This window comes from Lissotriton helveticus, chromosome 5_1, assembly GCF_964261635.1.
Source record: "Lissotriton helveticus chromosome 5_1, aLisHel1.1, whole genome shotgun sequence".
NCBI lineage: Eukaryota > Metazoa > Chordata > Amphibia > Caudata > Salamandridae > Lissotriton > Lissotriton helveticus.
The window spans coordinates 227,996,343-228,011,297 of NC_136065.1; the positions used below are offsets into that span (position 1 = coordinate 227,996,343).

General features: G+C 43.1%; 1 protein-coding gene across 1 annotated transcript in view; it reads right to left on the minus strand.

The window, feature by feature from the left end:
* MAMDC4 (MAM domain containing 4) overlaps positions 1-14,955 on the minus strand; it is a 569,927-nt gene that overhangs the window by 494,926 nt on the left and 60,046 nt on the right. The window contains exon 2 of the mRNA XM_078642067.1: positions 1,753-1,851. Coding sequence (XP_078498193.1) covers positions 1,753-1,851 — 99 coding nt within the window. The remainder of the gene's footprint in view (positions 1-1,752; positions 1,852-14,955) is intronic.

Here is a 14,955-nt window from a genome sequence, read left to right on the forward strand (position 1 = left end):
TCTTTTTCACTTCTTTCGATGGCTTCTTTACATGAACTGGATTCTGTACATTTCTTTCATTTCCTGAGGTGCAACATTTTTCTTTATGTACGGTTAAAACAGAATGCCCTGACCTAGACTGAGGCAGGACAGAGGAGGCCCACCACATGCTTTAACAGCCCAGACTGGCCCATTGTCATTCTGTATGTGGCAATCAGCCAGTATGCAGAATGACAATGGGCGGGGTGGAGCCGCTCTGGTGCTCAGAGGATGAGTGCGAGACAGTCCTATCAGGGAGCTGAGGCTACTCGCAGGGAAACAGTGCTGTTCCCCAATGCCCAAAATTACGGACAAATGGCGTCCGTGAAAGGGATCATAACGAACGTGAGATCCAAATCACAGGCGGTCTGTGAAATTTACAGACGTTGGTCACCTTGCTTGAAGGTCAGGCTGGCAGGCACCAACTCCAGTCAGGGCAGCCCAGCCGATGGCAGCTGACGGGGAATGCTGAAGCCCGTACCGCCCAATGGGTGTTACGCGGATGGTATGGACACATGGGGCCTCATTTATGAAAAGTGACGCATCGCTGCGTGAAAACAGCGATGCGTCACTTTTCATTGCGCCCTCCTTGCGACACCAATGATGTGTCATATTTACAGTATGACACATCATTGCGCATGGAGTTACAGATACGTCAATATTTCTGACGTATCTGATGGCGCAAAAGTGACGCATTGCTGGAGTGTGTCACAAAAGTGACGCAACTCCAGCAATGTGTCCTTTCACATGGGGCAAGTCCCATGTGAAAGGGCCTGCGTCAGTCTTACGCCTGCTGTGAGGCAGGCGTAAGAAATTGAGGCATTTGTGTCCTAGAAGTGGCGCATGCGTCACTTCTATGACCTTTTCATGCGTCAGAATGCCCCCCTGCATACATTATACCTGGCGCAGTTATAATGTAGCGCAGGGGTTTACAAAGTGACGCATCTACTTAGATGCGTCACTTTGTAAATATGGTGCAACAAGGCACATTTTTTACGCTGCTGGTGCGTCACAAAAAGTGACGCACCGGCAGCGTAAAAGTGACGCACAGCCTCATAAATGAGGCCCATAGGACCTGGTTCTACTGGTGGATGAGTCCGGCCAGTAAAATTTCATAAAACTTTGGCTGCAACATCAGCCAAACCTTGTCCCCTTAGCGCCCTCAGCCCCTTCCCCATCGAAGTTTTTCTCTGCCAAAGTGCGCATGCAATGCTTCTCCTTGCCAGTTATCCTTCCCCTAAACACAACCCCTCTTCCCACACACAGAAGCCCAAGCACACATTTAACACTTGCTTGAAGCAGGTGATAAAAGTGTGCCTTTAAATCCCTCCGAATATCAAAGACCATTCGGACCTCTGCTTGGTAATTCCATGTCCAGACAGTTATTCCCCATTCTGAGAGGTTTAACTCATAATAAGCAGAATTCTGAACGGAGATACCGGATGGTAACCGTAATTCTCGGTTTTGGGAATCCCCGCACTGAACTTCCTCACCAATCAGGACGCTAGCAGAAAGTAATCAGTGTGCCACGGTAGCTCTGCTGCCCCGTGGGATATTTTCACACCACAAAAATACTCCCCAAAATATAAAATATTTATAATGTGCAAAATATGCATACAGTATGTAAAGACATTTCTGATATGTAGTATATTTCTTGCTTGTGTCCAGTCAAATTGCGTTGTAAAGTTGGCTGCCTAGAAGGATGTATGCGACATTTAGAAATCAAAGACTCACCGCACGCCTCTTCATCCGCGCAATCCCAGCAGTCGCAGACGAAGTTACATGTTTTGTTTTGAGGGACGGAGCAGCCGCTACTAGAAGAAACCTGTTGAGCTGCAGACATGAAGAGACAATAAACAATATTGTATTGTAGCAATTATAACCTTTGCACAGTACTTAATACCCTTATGTGAGGCGCTGAAGAACTTGCTTACATGGGTAGCACGCTACACAGTGTAGTGTGTGAGCTTGGAAGGAGGTTGTCTTGTAAATGTAAATCCGTATTTGTAAAGTGCGAACTACTCACCCTTACGGGTCTCAAGGCGCTGGTGGAAACTAAGGGGCAGATTTATGAAGGCCTTGCGCCGCCGGTGCGTCATTTTTAAAATGGGAAAAAGTGACGCACCGGCGGCGCAAGAGCTTCATAAATCTGCCCCTAAGTGAGCTATTACCCAGAGTCACATGGTGCTGAGCTGAGCTGCCGCCGGAAGCCGGGGATCGAACCGTGAATCCTGTGCTGCCCTGGCAGCTGCACCGCTGCACCGCACCAGTCTTTTTTTTAGATCCTATGCGGATGTGTTTGCATATTGTCCCTGATGGCCACTGAGGTTCAGTTACCGCTCTGCAAGCTCCTTTATGGTATTTCTTATGATCAGAGTCAACTAACCACCTTACTGTCCTGGGTTGTTCTTTCTGGGTGCTTTTGTTGATGTTTATATTCCTGAGCAGGCATAGTTTGGAGAGATGTCAGGAGATCTACTGGGATGGGCTTTGTTACAATCATCACTTTTATGATTGTCGGTGTGAGATGTCAGGATAAGCCATTGTATGCCATTAGTAGGGACTTACAGTTTTGGACTAAATTCGTTGGCGCTTTTAGGTAGGTCTCTTCACTTATTCAATGCCTGTTTGTTGGTAAAGAGTGCCTTGCTGTAGTAGAATGGTGCAGTACTGACTTGTAGACATAACCTGTAGCAGATATTTCTTATGTGGGAGGGCAGGGCAGTGTAATGGAATTATGAGAAGTACATCTGGCCTCCAGTAATGCTGCATGGCTGTATATACTCACCTCATATATTCTTGACAATATTGCATAACATTTTTAACTAAGACAAAAAGGACCAACTATTTTTGCAGCAGAATACAGAAACTACCAGCGTGGGAATACCTCTTTGGTCTGTGTTTTTACTTCATTTACAAGCGACAAAAATGTGAACATTGATATGCTACAGAACAGTATATGTGTAGACAAACCATAGGAACACACCTTTTGAAATAAGATATAAGATGGTGTTAATTAACAACTTGGACCAATTGGCACTGACAAAAATGCTTCACCCTTGCAGTTTATGTAATCTAGACCCTTTGTTTTTGGAAAAAAGATTACAGAATAGAGCATACTAATAGCCTTAATGTATGTTAAATATGGGAGATAGTATAGGATTCGGGGAAAGATTCAGGCTTCTTGTTTTGCAGTCCGTAAGCAAACACAATTTGCTCAATGTGTTAAATGTATCTACTACATGGGTGAAATAAATTGTGAAAACTACAAAATATATCAGTTTAACCCCTCCCATGCTGGTGACGGAACCGCTCCGTCACCAGCCTCGGTCGCGCTGTGCTAGTGACGGAGCGGTTCCGTCACGGCCCGCTCGGCGCGCCTGCGCGGCACGTTGTATTGAGCGGGCAGGGCCGTGACGGCACCGTTCCGTCATAAGCACAGCACGCCCGAGGCTCGTGACTGTGCGGTTCCGTCGGGAGCATGGGAGCGCCGCGCGGCCCCCCTCCCCCCTAGCGCTGCTGCGGAATTGCCGCCGCAGCGAAGGGGTCAATATAAGGATAATCCACTTGTTAAAATAACTTTCCCCCAACTTATCGTACAATGGATTCAATTAGTATTTTATCTTAGATATCTGGGGCCAGATGTACAACCTGCCAAATAGCGCCTCGCAAATTGCGTCGCATTTGCGACCCGCAATTTGCGAGACGCAATTTGGCATGTATAACATTGTGTTTAACCCTGTTTGCGATTCCCAATGGGGTTGCAAATTGAGAGGCCCATGAATATTAATGAGCCTTTCGCAATTTGCGAGCCTATTTGGAATGACCGGCCCTCCCAGGGATGGTGGCTTGCTGGGCTCAACAGCCCACCATGTCTGGGACTGCATTTACAGCTAATATTGCATGCATTTGCAAAGGGGAAGGGTTCCCCTTGGGACCCCTTCCCACTTGCGAATGCATTACCACCTACTTGAAGTAGGTGGTCATTTGTGAGTTTTTTGCAACCGCAATTGCGGTTGCAAAACGTTGGTACATAGCTTTGCCGACGCTATTAGCAAGGGAACGCCCCTTCCTAACAGCAAGTCGCAAAATACTGTTTGTACATGGGCCCATGCTTTTTAGCGTGCGCAAACGGGTCTAAGACCCGTTTGCATACACTAAAAAGCATTGTACATCTGGCCCTTTGTGTTCTCTTCCACTCCTCATACCGCTAGGGCTCTCCCCAGATGCAGAATGACACAGTAATTTAATCATTCTTCATCGGATTGGACATTGAGAGATACACTAGCCCCTCACAAAATACCTTCAAAACCACCAATACTCTTCACCTTATCTTGACTCAACCACACACAAGACCCTGGAAGAGGCTCCAGCCTATGCCGAAGTCATGAACATTGCAGCAGTCCATTGAGGTCTCTTCATGACATCCAGACCCAAACAACACCAGAGAAAACAGGAATCACACAAAGGGCCCCATTAGGAGAGCGGCAGGGTAGGTAGAATAAACCTCTGGACCATGAACAACTCTAGCCTCCACAATGGCAATTCTCCCACATGTACAGCAGGTATTACCAAAACCACACATCAAACCCTTCTTCGCACGTTAGATTTAGCTTAGTAATAGTTTAGCAATAGCTTTATATTGGTTTAGATTACCTACAGTACCATACATAATACCAACTACAATAACATACAGAAATGACAAAATAAGTATTTTAAAAACTTGAAATCACAAGACATCCAATATAATCCCAAAATTCACACAGACTTTAACCGATTTATTATTATCAGATGCCAATAATTATTTGATTTTATCTATGTTACAACCATCACCAAGGAAGGATCCTAAAGCTTAGATCAGAATTAGGTTCAAAATACTTTTCAGAAGTAACTATAATTCTTCCCACAATATTATAACTGCACAACCTGCATCATCGGAACCTTTCATTGAAATTCACACATACATCTGTGCGCTCAAACATACCTTTATGGCTCAAACGATTTTGAAGGTAGCCTGAACAATCAATGCGAATAGCATATGATCACACTTCTTCAGCTGTTCTCACATAGTGAACAAGGTGTGTTTTGATCTTATTCTGATACTAGGAAGGGGCTGCAGTTAAATCATCTAGAACCTTTCAGCACTCCAGCCAGAATTGCGACATATTATGACGTGCTTCAGCTAAATTTACATCAGGTAACATTGTAGCCCAAGCCTTAGATGATTTGAGAAGAAATTGTAGCATTTGGATAATAGAGAGGCACCATATTGAGTGCAAATTAAACTCAGCTCAAATTACCTCATAGGGTGTAATATTAGCGAGATGAAAATACGTGAAGCAGAATACCAGATTCCAGTTTACCTATGGAGTAGCTTCTGTGAAATCTCTTCAATATTGGTGCTGAGAAATAACCTCTATATTTCCTTCCAAATCTGCAGAGGCCGTTAGATACACCCATAGCACTCTTCTCTTTAAACAGATAATCAGCGTGCCACTTCATATTAGAGTAGACTGGGGCACTCAGGTATTTGTAGTCAGGATTCTCTTCGACAGACCCCCTCCTTGATGGACTGGAACCTGCATTACCCCCCCCCCCTAGCGCCTTGAGACCCTTACGGGTGAGTAGTCACGCTTAACAAACGCCTGATTAATTGATTGATTGATTGATTAATTTAAGGAACCCAATTTGTCTATTCAATGTGTTACCAAAACACATATTGTACATCTTAGTTAGGTTGAGGACTAGTGAATTATGTTCTTCAAGTGTCGAAAGAACATCTAAAGGTCTCTGGAGACCGGTAAGTGTTCAGTCCATGAGTAAAATGGCATCTGCATGGACAATACAGCATATGGGAACAGAACTGTCTTGAAGGCAAACAATGTTGCTTTAGATAACTCAATAATCCTGTAACAGATGTATTCTGAGGTCAATAAAGACCACATAAAATTATTTTAAAACGCATATAATATTTCAGTATTAAAACAACTTTAAAAAAACGTTTTAGAAATGTATACAAATTATAACAGACAAATTCATTAGATGGCGATTTACAAAACGTTTTTAAACTTTGAGCAGAAGAAATATTATATCTAAAACATATGGGCTTTATATAGACCGGCGCTGAACCTCTACCAAGATCGAATTTGAACAAACTACCAAAAGGTGAAGTAAATCTTGGTCTACTCCATAACACAAATCACAGATCCCTGAAGTATTTTCGCAATTATTGCATTTAGAGGTATATGCTTTTAACGGAAGAATCCCAAACTACAATAAGAGTATAGTGCGCCGGACCCTGTGTTCTAACGAGAAGCGTATATAGTGTTGCGGGGTTTTATATTTTAGACTATCAACTAATTGTGTGAAATATTTTAATTGAGAACAGTGTTATATATTAAATAACATGGGCCTTCAGAAGACATCCTTGCACAACTCACATTGGACTCTTGAACGTAATCCATCGTTTTAGAAGCCAATCTGGCCCCATATATTGCAGCGCAATTAACCCAGAATCACAACTAATTGTCTTTGTACTTGAGGTTGATTGAGTTCTCGTACAGAATTTCAATACTAATTTTATCAAAAATGATTGAGTAGTCCACAAATATACAATACAACCTTAGGGTGAGTGCCGCTATATTGTGCATTGCTCACTTACCTGTGCCCCAGAGAATAAATTTGATTAAAAAACAAAGTAAAAAACTCTGAAGCAAATTTCACTGAACATGCAAGAAGAATTCTGACTAAAATCTTCACTTGGGGCTCACCATGCTAGTATACAATGACTGCCAATAAATGATCTGCTACATATTCACATCAGGGCAACAATAATGTTTTTATCCATGTTTCAGAAAATTAGCCAGTCTCAAGAAAAAAAATAAAAGGTTGAATAGAGAATCTCTATCCATCTTCAGAGTTTGTTTATGAGATACTGTTGGTCTAACATTTGGCCCAATTGAAATAGATCTGCTGCTTGCCTCTGTAGTTAACTTACTTAAAGCATACTTATAGCCATGGTGGAGATCCCTGTTGAGGAACAGAATTCAATAGGGTGGCAGAACTCAAGCATAATTGTGGGAAAATGGATTATTAGTTGGAGGAGATGTGAGTCCTCCAAAGTAATAATGTTACAGATACGTACTATATCCAGTTAATAATCTAAACCATAGTATAACCCATGGTAGCTGTAGCACAGAGCAGGCAGGCTTTATTTAGGAGAAACGTGTAAAGTATTTATTAGTACCAAAACAGTTAAAAAGTAGACAACACAATACAAATCCCACTCAAATCTATAAAATTAGAGTAAGTTTTAATGCGAAGATACCAAAATGTCACAATTTGGATGTAGGGAATGATTTTCAGTAGTTTTAAATCATTCTAGCACCAAAAATCGCAAAGCATAAACTGTGGTTATCTAATCATACTAGACAGAGTCAAAAGTAAAGGCTGACGTGATGGAGCACAGGTCAGATTCAGGGACCACGTTTGTCCAGTGGAAAGTTTACCTTTGAATTTAGTTGTTTTTATGGAGTAAAGTCCTTGTCGACGATGTTGTTGGCGGATCATACAGCAAGCTGGACCTGAAAGCAGCTCATCGACGCAGGCGAGCTGACACTCAGGCTCTCGTGGGATCCTTTGCTCCAGAAGAAGTTTGAGGCGCTTGGCGTCAAAAGTGGGAAAACTCAGAGTGGGCAAAGTCTGAAACATGGTCCAGAAATATGTTATCATTGTTGGGGTGCCGCTCAGCATTGATCCCTATGAAGTCCTCAATGTTTGGACTTTAAAACATTTCTGGAAGTCAGGATCCTTTCAGGAGGGCAAAGCAGCAAGCTGAGTGCCACCGACAGTTTGACATTGGTTGCTCAGCGGCGGCCCAGTGGCAACCGCTTTTAGAAAAAGTTTCTAAGTGTCCAGTCTTGCAAATTTTAAGGAGGGACACATATGCTCAAACACCAGACAAGTGTCCAGGACATTTTGAGCACCACTTTGGGCTTAGGACTCAATTTTTTAGAAGCCAACAGAAGGGTCCAGGACAGATCCAGTTGGAACAGATCAGCTGGACTTAGCAGAGATTTGGCCCCTGGCATCCTTTGTGTTCCTGACCCTTAACAGGAGACTAGTCAACACGCCTTTGGAGTCCATTCTTCTGTCCTGGGCACCGTGGTGCAGGGGGCCCCAAGCTCCAGGGGGCCACCTTGGTACTGCACTCTGGCCGGAGAGCTCCCGATTGAGCCTTGAGCGGGCCCCTCTACATACCTTGCAGGGAGGCCCCCTCAATTTTCGTTAAGCCAGTGGTCCTGGGTACATGTGAGGAGTAGGTTCATCCCTTTGGGTTTTTCTCCACAAGTTTAAAAGCAGGCGCAGTCCTTCTTCTGTCTTCTACAGGTCCAGAGGTGTTCTGAAGTGGGTACGGAGGATGTCCATTTTATGCTTAGTGACAGCCTCCGGGTGAGGGAACATCCTAGCCACTACCGACCCAATGGGGTAAAAGTTCCCTGGGGTGTCCCTGCTCACTTTTGCAGCACTTCCTGTGTGTTTTACAGTAAACTATCCCACAGTGCCCTCTCTACCTAAAACCAATAAAGCAAAACCTTTCTTCACTTGTGCAGAGCTCTGTGAGCCCACTCATAGGTGAGACTAGTATAATAGACAAACCCTTCCCTGTGGCCACCCAAGATGGTTCAAAGGGCAGCCGCTCTCCCACTGGGATTGGTGTACAGTTGGCTAACAGGAAGATTAAATGGTAGGCATAGATGTGAGTTACATCTGCTTGCGACAGGGTTGGCATCTTCTGAAGTTTAATTAAGTTCCTGGGCACAGCCCATATGGTCCTGCTGTCAGGGGAAAAACAACTCACCGCACCCAAGTTTTTAGTGTTAGTGTCTGGGAGCAAACATATCTCACTCACCCCAATAGAGCCATTAACGGTCAGGTGACACTGAAAATTAGCAGAAAGTCACATTTGGCTTCCGCAGGAAAATGCCAACTTTCTAAAATTGCCATTTTCAAAACAGCAATTAAAAATCAGACTTCACCATTAGATTAGATTTTCATATACCAATAATTTGAGTCCTTGAATTGTTCTAGCAATTCCCAAACTTAAATTATGTATTATACAGCTTTATAATGTAATCCAGTGTTTTTCCTTGGGAGAGGTAGCCTTGCCACAGTTAAAAACGACTTTGGAGATTTTACACTTACAACACATGTAAAAAAAAAATATATTTCACAGAAGCCGCCCACTCTTCATAGCTCACATTGCGTGGTGCACTGGGTTAATGGGAAAATCGTGAACTTGGCTCAGTTGATGGATATCCATAACAGTGGAGCAAACCTCGGGAATTAATTGATCAATGGGTAAATGATGACTTCTGGACCTTTCAAATTAGGGGGCCCATTAGGATGTAGGGCGGATCGCCACCGCCCGCATGGCGGTGGTGATCCACCCTACATCCTAGGCCGCCGCCACCCATTTCACCCCGCCATATTAGTATGGCGGGGGGACCGTGATGGACGGGAAGACTGTCCGCCGCTTTTCCACCCGGTCAATGAGTTGACCGGGCGGAAAAGGGTTTCATATGGTGGCGGTGTCTGCTAGACACCACCATGCATATCAGGATGCAGGCGGGAGGGAGCCTTTCCGTGGCGGCGTTGCGGCCACAGAAAGGCATGCGTTATTTTAGTTTGGGGGCCCGTTGCGGGCCCCAGGATGTTGGGGGGTTGAGGGGGGCACATGGGGGGTATGGTACCCCCCTACGTGTGCATGCATAACATGGCAGGCACCGCGCGGTGCCTGCCAAGTTGTGCATGCACATGCATGACATGCATTTTTGGCATTGGGGCGGGTGGTGCTGAAAGCACCACCCGTCGCAATGTTAAAAATGCAGGATGCGCCCGCCAATGTGGCAGGCACATCCTAATGTCACTCACAGGACCCCCGCACATTTGGCTGGCGGTCCCTTTTACCGTGAGGATGGCCCTAGTGTTACATCATCTCCAAATAGAGACACCAGAATATGTCGCGAGAAGAAGTTTAGGCCTCTTTTGGCATGGTATTGTCATAGCTATGCAGCCAATGGTTCCATAGCCATAGCAAACAGGATGAGTGAGAGGGGACATCCCTGATCTGATCTCCTCACGATTAGAACTGTACTAGACAACTGCTCAGTCTGACTAATATGGGTGGATGGGTGCAAGGGACAGGTAAAATGTAAGTATGCATGTCTTACTTTTTAAATAACTTGCACCCTGCTGTAAGGGCATGTAGGGCCTACCCTAGGGGTGTTGAATTTGGCCCACTGACACTTCACACTCAGGCTGTAGGGGCAGGCCTGAAGACATGCTTTGCATCGTCACTTTAGTAGTGCCACAATAGGTACAGAAGTCCAGTATTGATATTTAATTACAGGCCCTGGGTACAATAGGTAACATGTACTAGAGACTTATAGTAAGTAAAATATGCCAGTTTGACAAGTTTTTAGAGGTTAGAGCACATGCAATGGGGCAACGTTAGCAGAGTCCCAGTGTACAGAGTCCAAAAATAACTGCATCAGTTAAACAAAATGGGGCTGATCATGCAAAAAGAGGCATGTACTTAAATAACATAGTCGAATGAGTTATCCATACATCTTCACAATAGGGTGGGGAAACATTCTCCACAGCTAACAAGCTAGTGCTTTCTTTGACCCGGCCCCACAAATCTCACTAAATTACAACAATTTTTTTTATTTTATTTTTTTATATCGTTATTGCGTTTTTAAAATTTTCCTGGGTCATCATGAACTACAGATATAAATAAGTTGAAGTGCATTACTATATAAAGCACATATTGGGAATTCACGGTAACTTTACATTTATAATACGTATTGAAACTGATGTGTGTACAACATTGCAATGTGAACAATTGAGCACAATGTCCATTGCATTCCATGTCACGTCTCAGTGACCGAATGATGAAACCTCCGCATCTCACAGTTGCTCGGAGTGTATGTGTCTCTAGTTGCAATATTTGATGTACATCCCTTTGCCCTGTAAGGGAAACCTATGAAAGACCGCATCTGGGCACAGCCATAGGGCCAGTGGAAAATGCAAAATAAGATATATATGTATTTGGTTATAAAAGAATCAAACAAACTAAAAGTGCCATCAACAACTCATCACATCTGGGTCAGGGTGTTTGTGACACAGGTATGCCAAGTCTATTACCTCTCTGGCGAGGCTTACTAAGTTATTCGCGCCACCAGAGGCCTAGCTCAGCAGTCTTGGGTCGTTGCCATCATCGTTCCGCTTTATCTGTGGCTGTGGGTCATGTTCTAGGGACCTGGTTCTTACCCTAAATTCGGGGTGTGGTGTACCTGTGTGTTGGGGTCTACACCCCTCCCGCCATTGTCCTGTGAGGAAGTGCTGTTATCTTCCCTGTTCCTGTGTATGAACTCTGTGAGGAGAGTGTCCTAGTACTGCGCTATTGGGTATTTAAGCAGCCCGGCTACTTCCTCCTTATGCAGTGTTGTGCTTTCTGCTTGTGCCCACACTGAGAGGGATTTTTTCCAGCTGCCCGCTACTGGAGGGTCAGTGTGTTTCCATCGGTTGGTTATGAGTCGCTTTGTTACGATTAATCCTAAATCAATAAATGTAGAGGTGACCTTGTTTTTCTTAGATCTGGGATAGAGGCCTAAGACACAAATTTCCCATGTGAATGTTAGTGACTGGTCGGTGCAATTCGTAAGTGTTGTGGTGCCTGTGTGCCAGTAGGGAGTAAGGGAGGTGCAGGACCCTTAGCATATGAAGGAGATCCGCGTTTGCCTGTAGGCGTCGTGGATACTTTGAAGTGGTGATATGAAAGTATCTGTTTATTTTGTCAGGGGAAAGGTATGCCCTCTGTGTAATATATGTTTGTATAAGTTTGAACTTTGAGCTTCTCGCATATTTATGGAGCTAGCCAGAATTGCGTCCCATTCTTTATCTGTCCATGGTCGTCCTCTATTTGCTTCCCACCTTTCATGAAGGGACAAAATGGGTTTCAGTGTGTGAGTGCCTAGTGCCTCTACCAACCAATGTACTATATGTGATCCTTTTCCCATGATATGTAAGTATTGCAACAGAAGATGTGTTCCCGGTTCAGTGGTTAGGTCTCATCATGCTGCCGTTAGGGATCTCATGATAGAGTTGTGTAAAAGAAACTGTCCTGCAGGTAAGTAAGTCGTATTCTGTCGTCAATGTCTCGAAAGACAACAAGGTGCCATCTGCGTAGAGGTCACCCAGTGTGTCCAATTCTACCTCGTGCCAGCGTATGAGCGCCCTCTCTAAATTACAACTATACTGTATGTGTTTCTTTCTAAAATTCAATTACATTTTTATAATGTTGCTTCGTATAATGCTTTAGAAATAGATGGATTGTTTAATTCCATCTATGCACTTTTTTGTAAAGCAAGTTTCTATGCCTATTACACAGTTTCTGATGGAACCATTCTTTCTTGTACCTATCAACACAATTCTTAATTATGTTGGAGTATGCAGAAAGCCACCCTTTTCTGTACTCTACAATCCTTCATTTTGAATAGCTTGCGAGTATTGTTCTTGACCTTCTTATTAAGAGTGTTAAGGCAATTTGTTCAAAGAAACTCTTAGTGAAGATGCTGGGGAGCCGCATTAAATATTTAAAAAATGATCAAGCAAAATATAAAGTGGTAATTAAAAAAACGTCAAAGGAAATTCAAACGTTGTCTGGGAGGGAAGGAATTGTCAAACCACGTCCCACAGCTGTGATTAAAGAACTTGAGAACTATTTGCTGCGTTTGAAATGCAATAAAAAGAGCAAAAAAAGGCCCGATATGAAAGACTAGCCTTTCCAAAAGAACGTTTAGCTTATGTTGCACTATGTATATTCTCCCACTGAAGCGTGATGGATTTATCACAAGTTTGCAATTTTTACAATTTTTCATTATAACAATAGACATAATAATTCCTGTTATAGCAGATGTATAATTTGATAGAGGACTTCAAGCAAGATGACTGCTACTGATACCCTGGTAATTTTAGGCAGATTAGAAAATTTCCTCGAACACTGAGATGCTGCGGCTCGAATCCTCAAGTTTTAAGAAGCATCACACCCTCTCACAAGCTGTTTCAGAATACATTACCAGAACTCTCTAGTTCCTGTTGCCTCAAATTCCACTTCAATGCCTCACTTTGAACATTTAAAAACGAACCTATAAACAATTATTCAAAAGTCCCCTCTCCACTCGAGTGCCCTTGAGCTTGTAACCAAGTTCGAACTGACCGTGTTCCCTATCCTAGTCTTTCTTATTTCTTTAGACAGCACCTACGTTGTACTACATTATTGACTTTCTATTTTACTTTCTCCTACCTCTCTAGATAATTTGCTGCCCTTCTTCCAGCGTTTTTCGCTCCAATACCAATCTGGGTTCCGGATCCACCTCAGAGCCTGGCTTGCCCTCAGTGTCTCTAGGCCACATTGACACTGTAACTTTGTGACACAATTGTTCTCCATGGCAACAGTTGACCCTGCAGTCCTTCTACGCTTCTACGTCACAATTGATAGAAATAATCATATTCACTGCCCAACACCCATCTTCGTACGGCAGCCTCTGCATTATATTTTCAGATTTCAAGGATGCTTAATATTTATTGTTAAATGTTATATATAGGTACTCACAAACTTACGACTCCTCTCTATCCAGCACTCTAATGCTTTTAGACACGGCCTTCTTTTTGGGTAGGAAGACATTTAAATAAACATTATATTAATTAGATACTATTCTAAATGTTGTCCAAATACATTTTTATATATTTGGAAGAGATCCGTGAAAGACGAGTTTTTAAAAAATATATATTTTTGGTTAGTGAAGACTTTGGTTATGGCATGTGATACTTTAGTTTTCCAGAGTACAACTTAAATTAGTGCAACTCATTGTACAACTTATCTGTCAAGGGCGTAAAAATAAAAGTATCCTGTTACAATTTTGTAGATCACTGATTTTCAGTTATTTTTGTTTTTACGATCCATTCCAAAACTGATAAATACTACAAATCATATGCAGAAATGTCCTGATAAATGGAAGTGTCGGTTTAAGATATTTGGATGAATTTCTGTGATTGCTACACTAAGCACAATTCCTGCACGAGTGAGGCATGAATGCAAATAGGGTTCTGGTTCTCTAAGAGGAGGTAGTGCTCTTGTAATTGAGTAATAAACCAAGCAAGAAACCTCATTAAGATGCATTCAGTTGGTGTTTTCCTTTTTGTTCCAGACTGTGCTGGGTTCTAAGCCTGCAAGGATGGATGATAATATAAGGCCTCATTAGCCGCTGGGATGTTGAAGGCCCTCCTCTGTTGACCCCACATCTACCAGTCTGCCATATTTAAGCTTCTGCTGCTACCCAACTTCCTACCTTCACTACTGAAGTAGTACTTTTGGCGAAAATGCTCAAAGCCAATCATCTCATTAGAACCATGGTTGCATGGGCTATCTGGCATTTTAAAATTATTTTTCAAAGACTAATCCCAACTTGTGCATTTTTTTAAAATATAAAAATATGTGTTCCTTGCGTGCTCAGAGATTTCTCCCTACGCATGGGGGACATTTGCCATTTTTTTCTTCACCATGACTCCCATGGTGTACAAAGTGGTTCAGGATAGGTAAAGACAGCATTGGAAGCCCATCCCAGAACTGACGTGCCTTGCAAAACCACAGAGCTGGTAGTTCTGCAGCACGTGGTCCACCAGGACAGTGTTTTCAAAGGCAGAGCAAGTGATACAACTGTTGAGCTCTCCCGAATGTTTACGCAAGCTGGAATCAGGTGAATGTCTATGCTTCCCTTCAGAAGTGAAGAACAGGCACAGAAATATAACCATATATATGAAGACAGGAAAATTTGCTATTGTAGCTAAGATTTGAGAAAGATTTTATTCCCG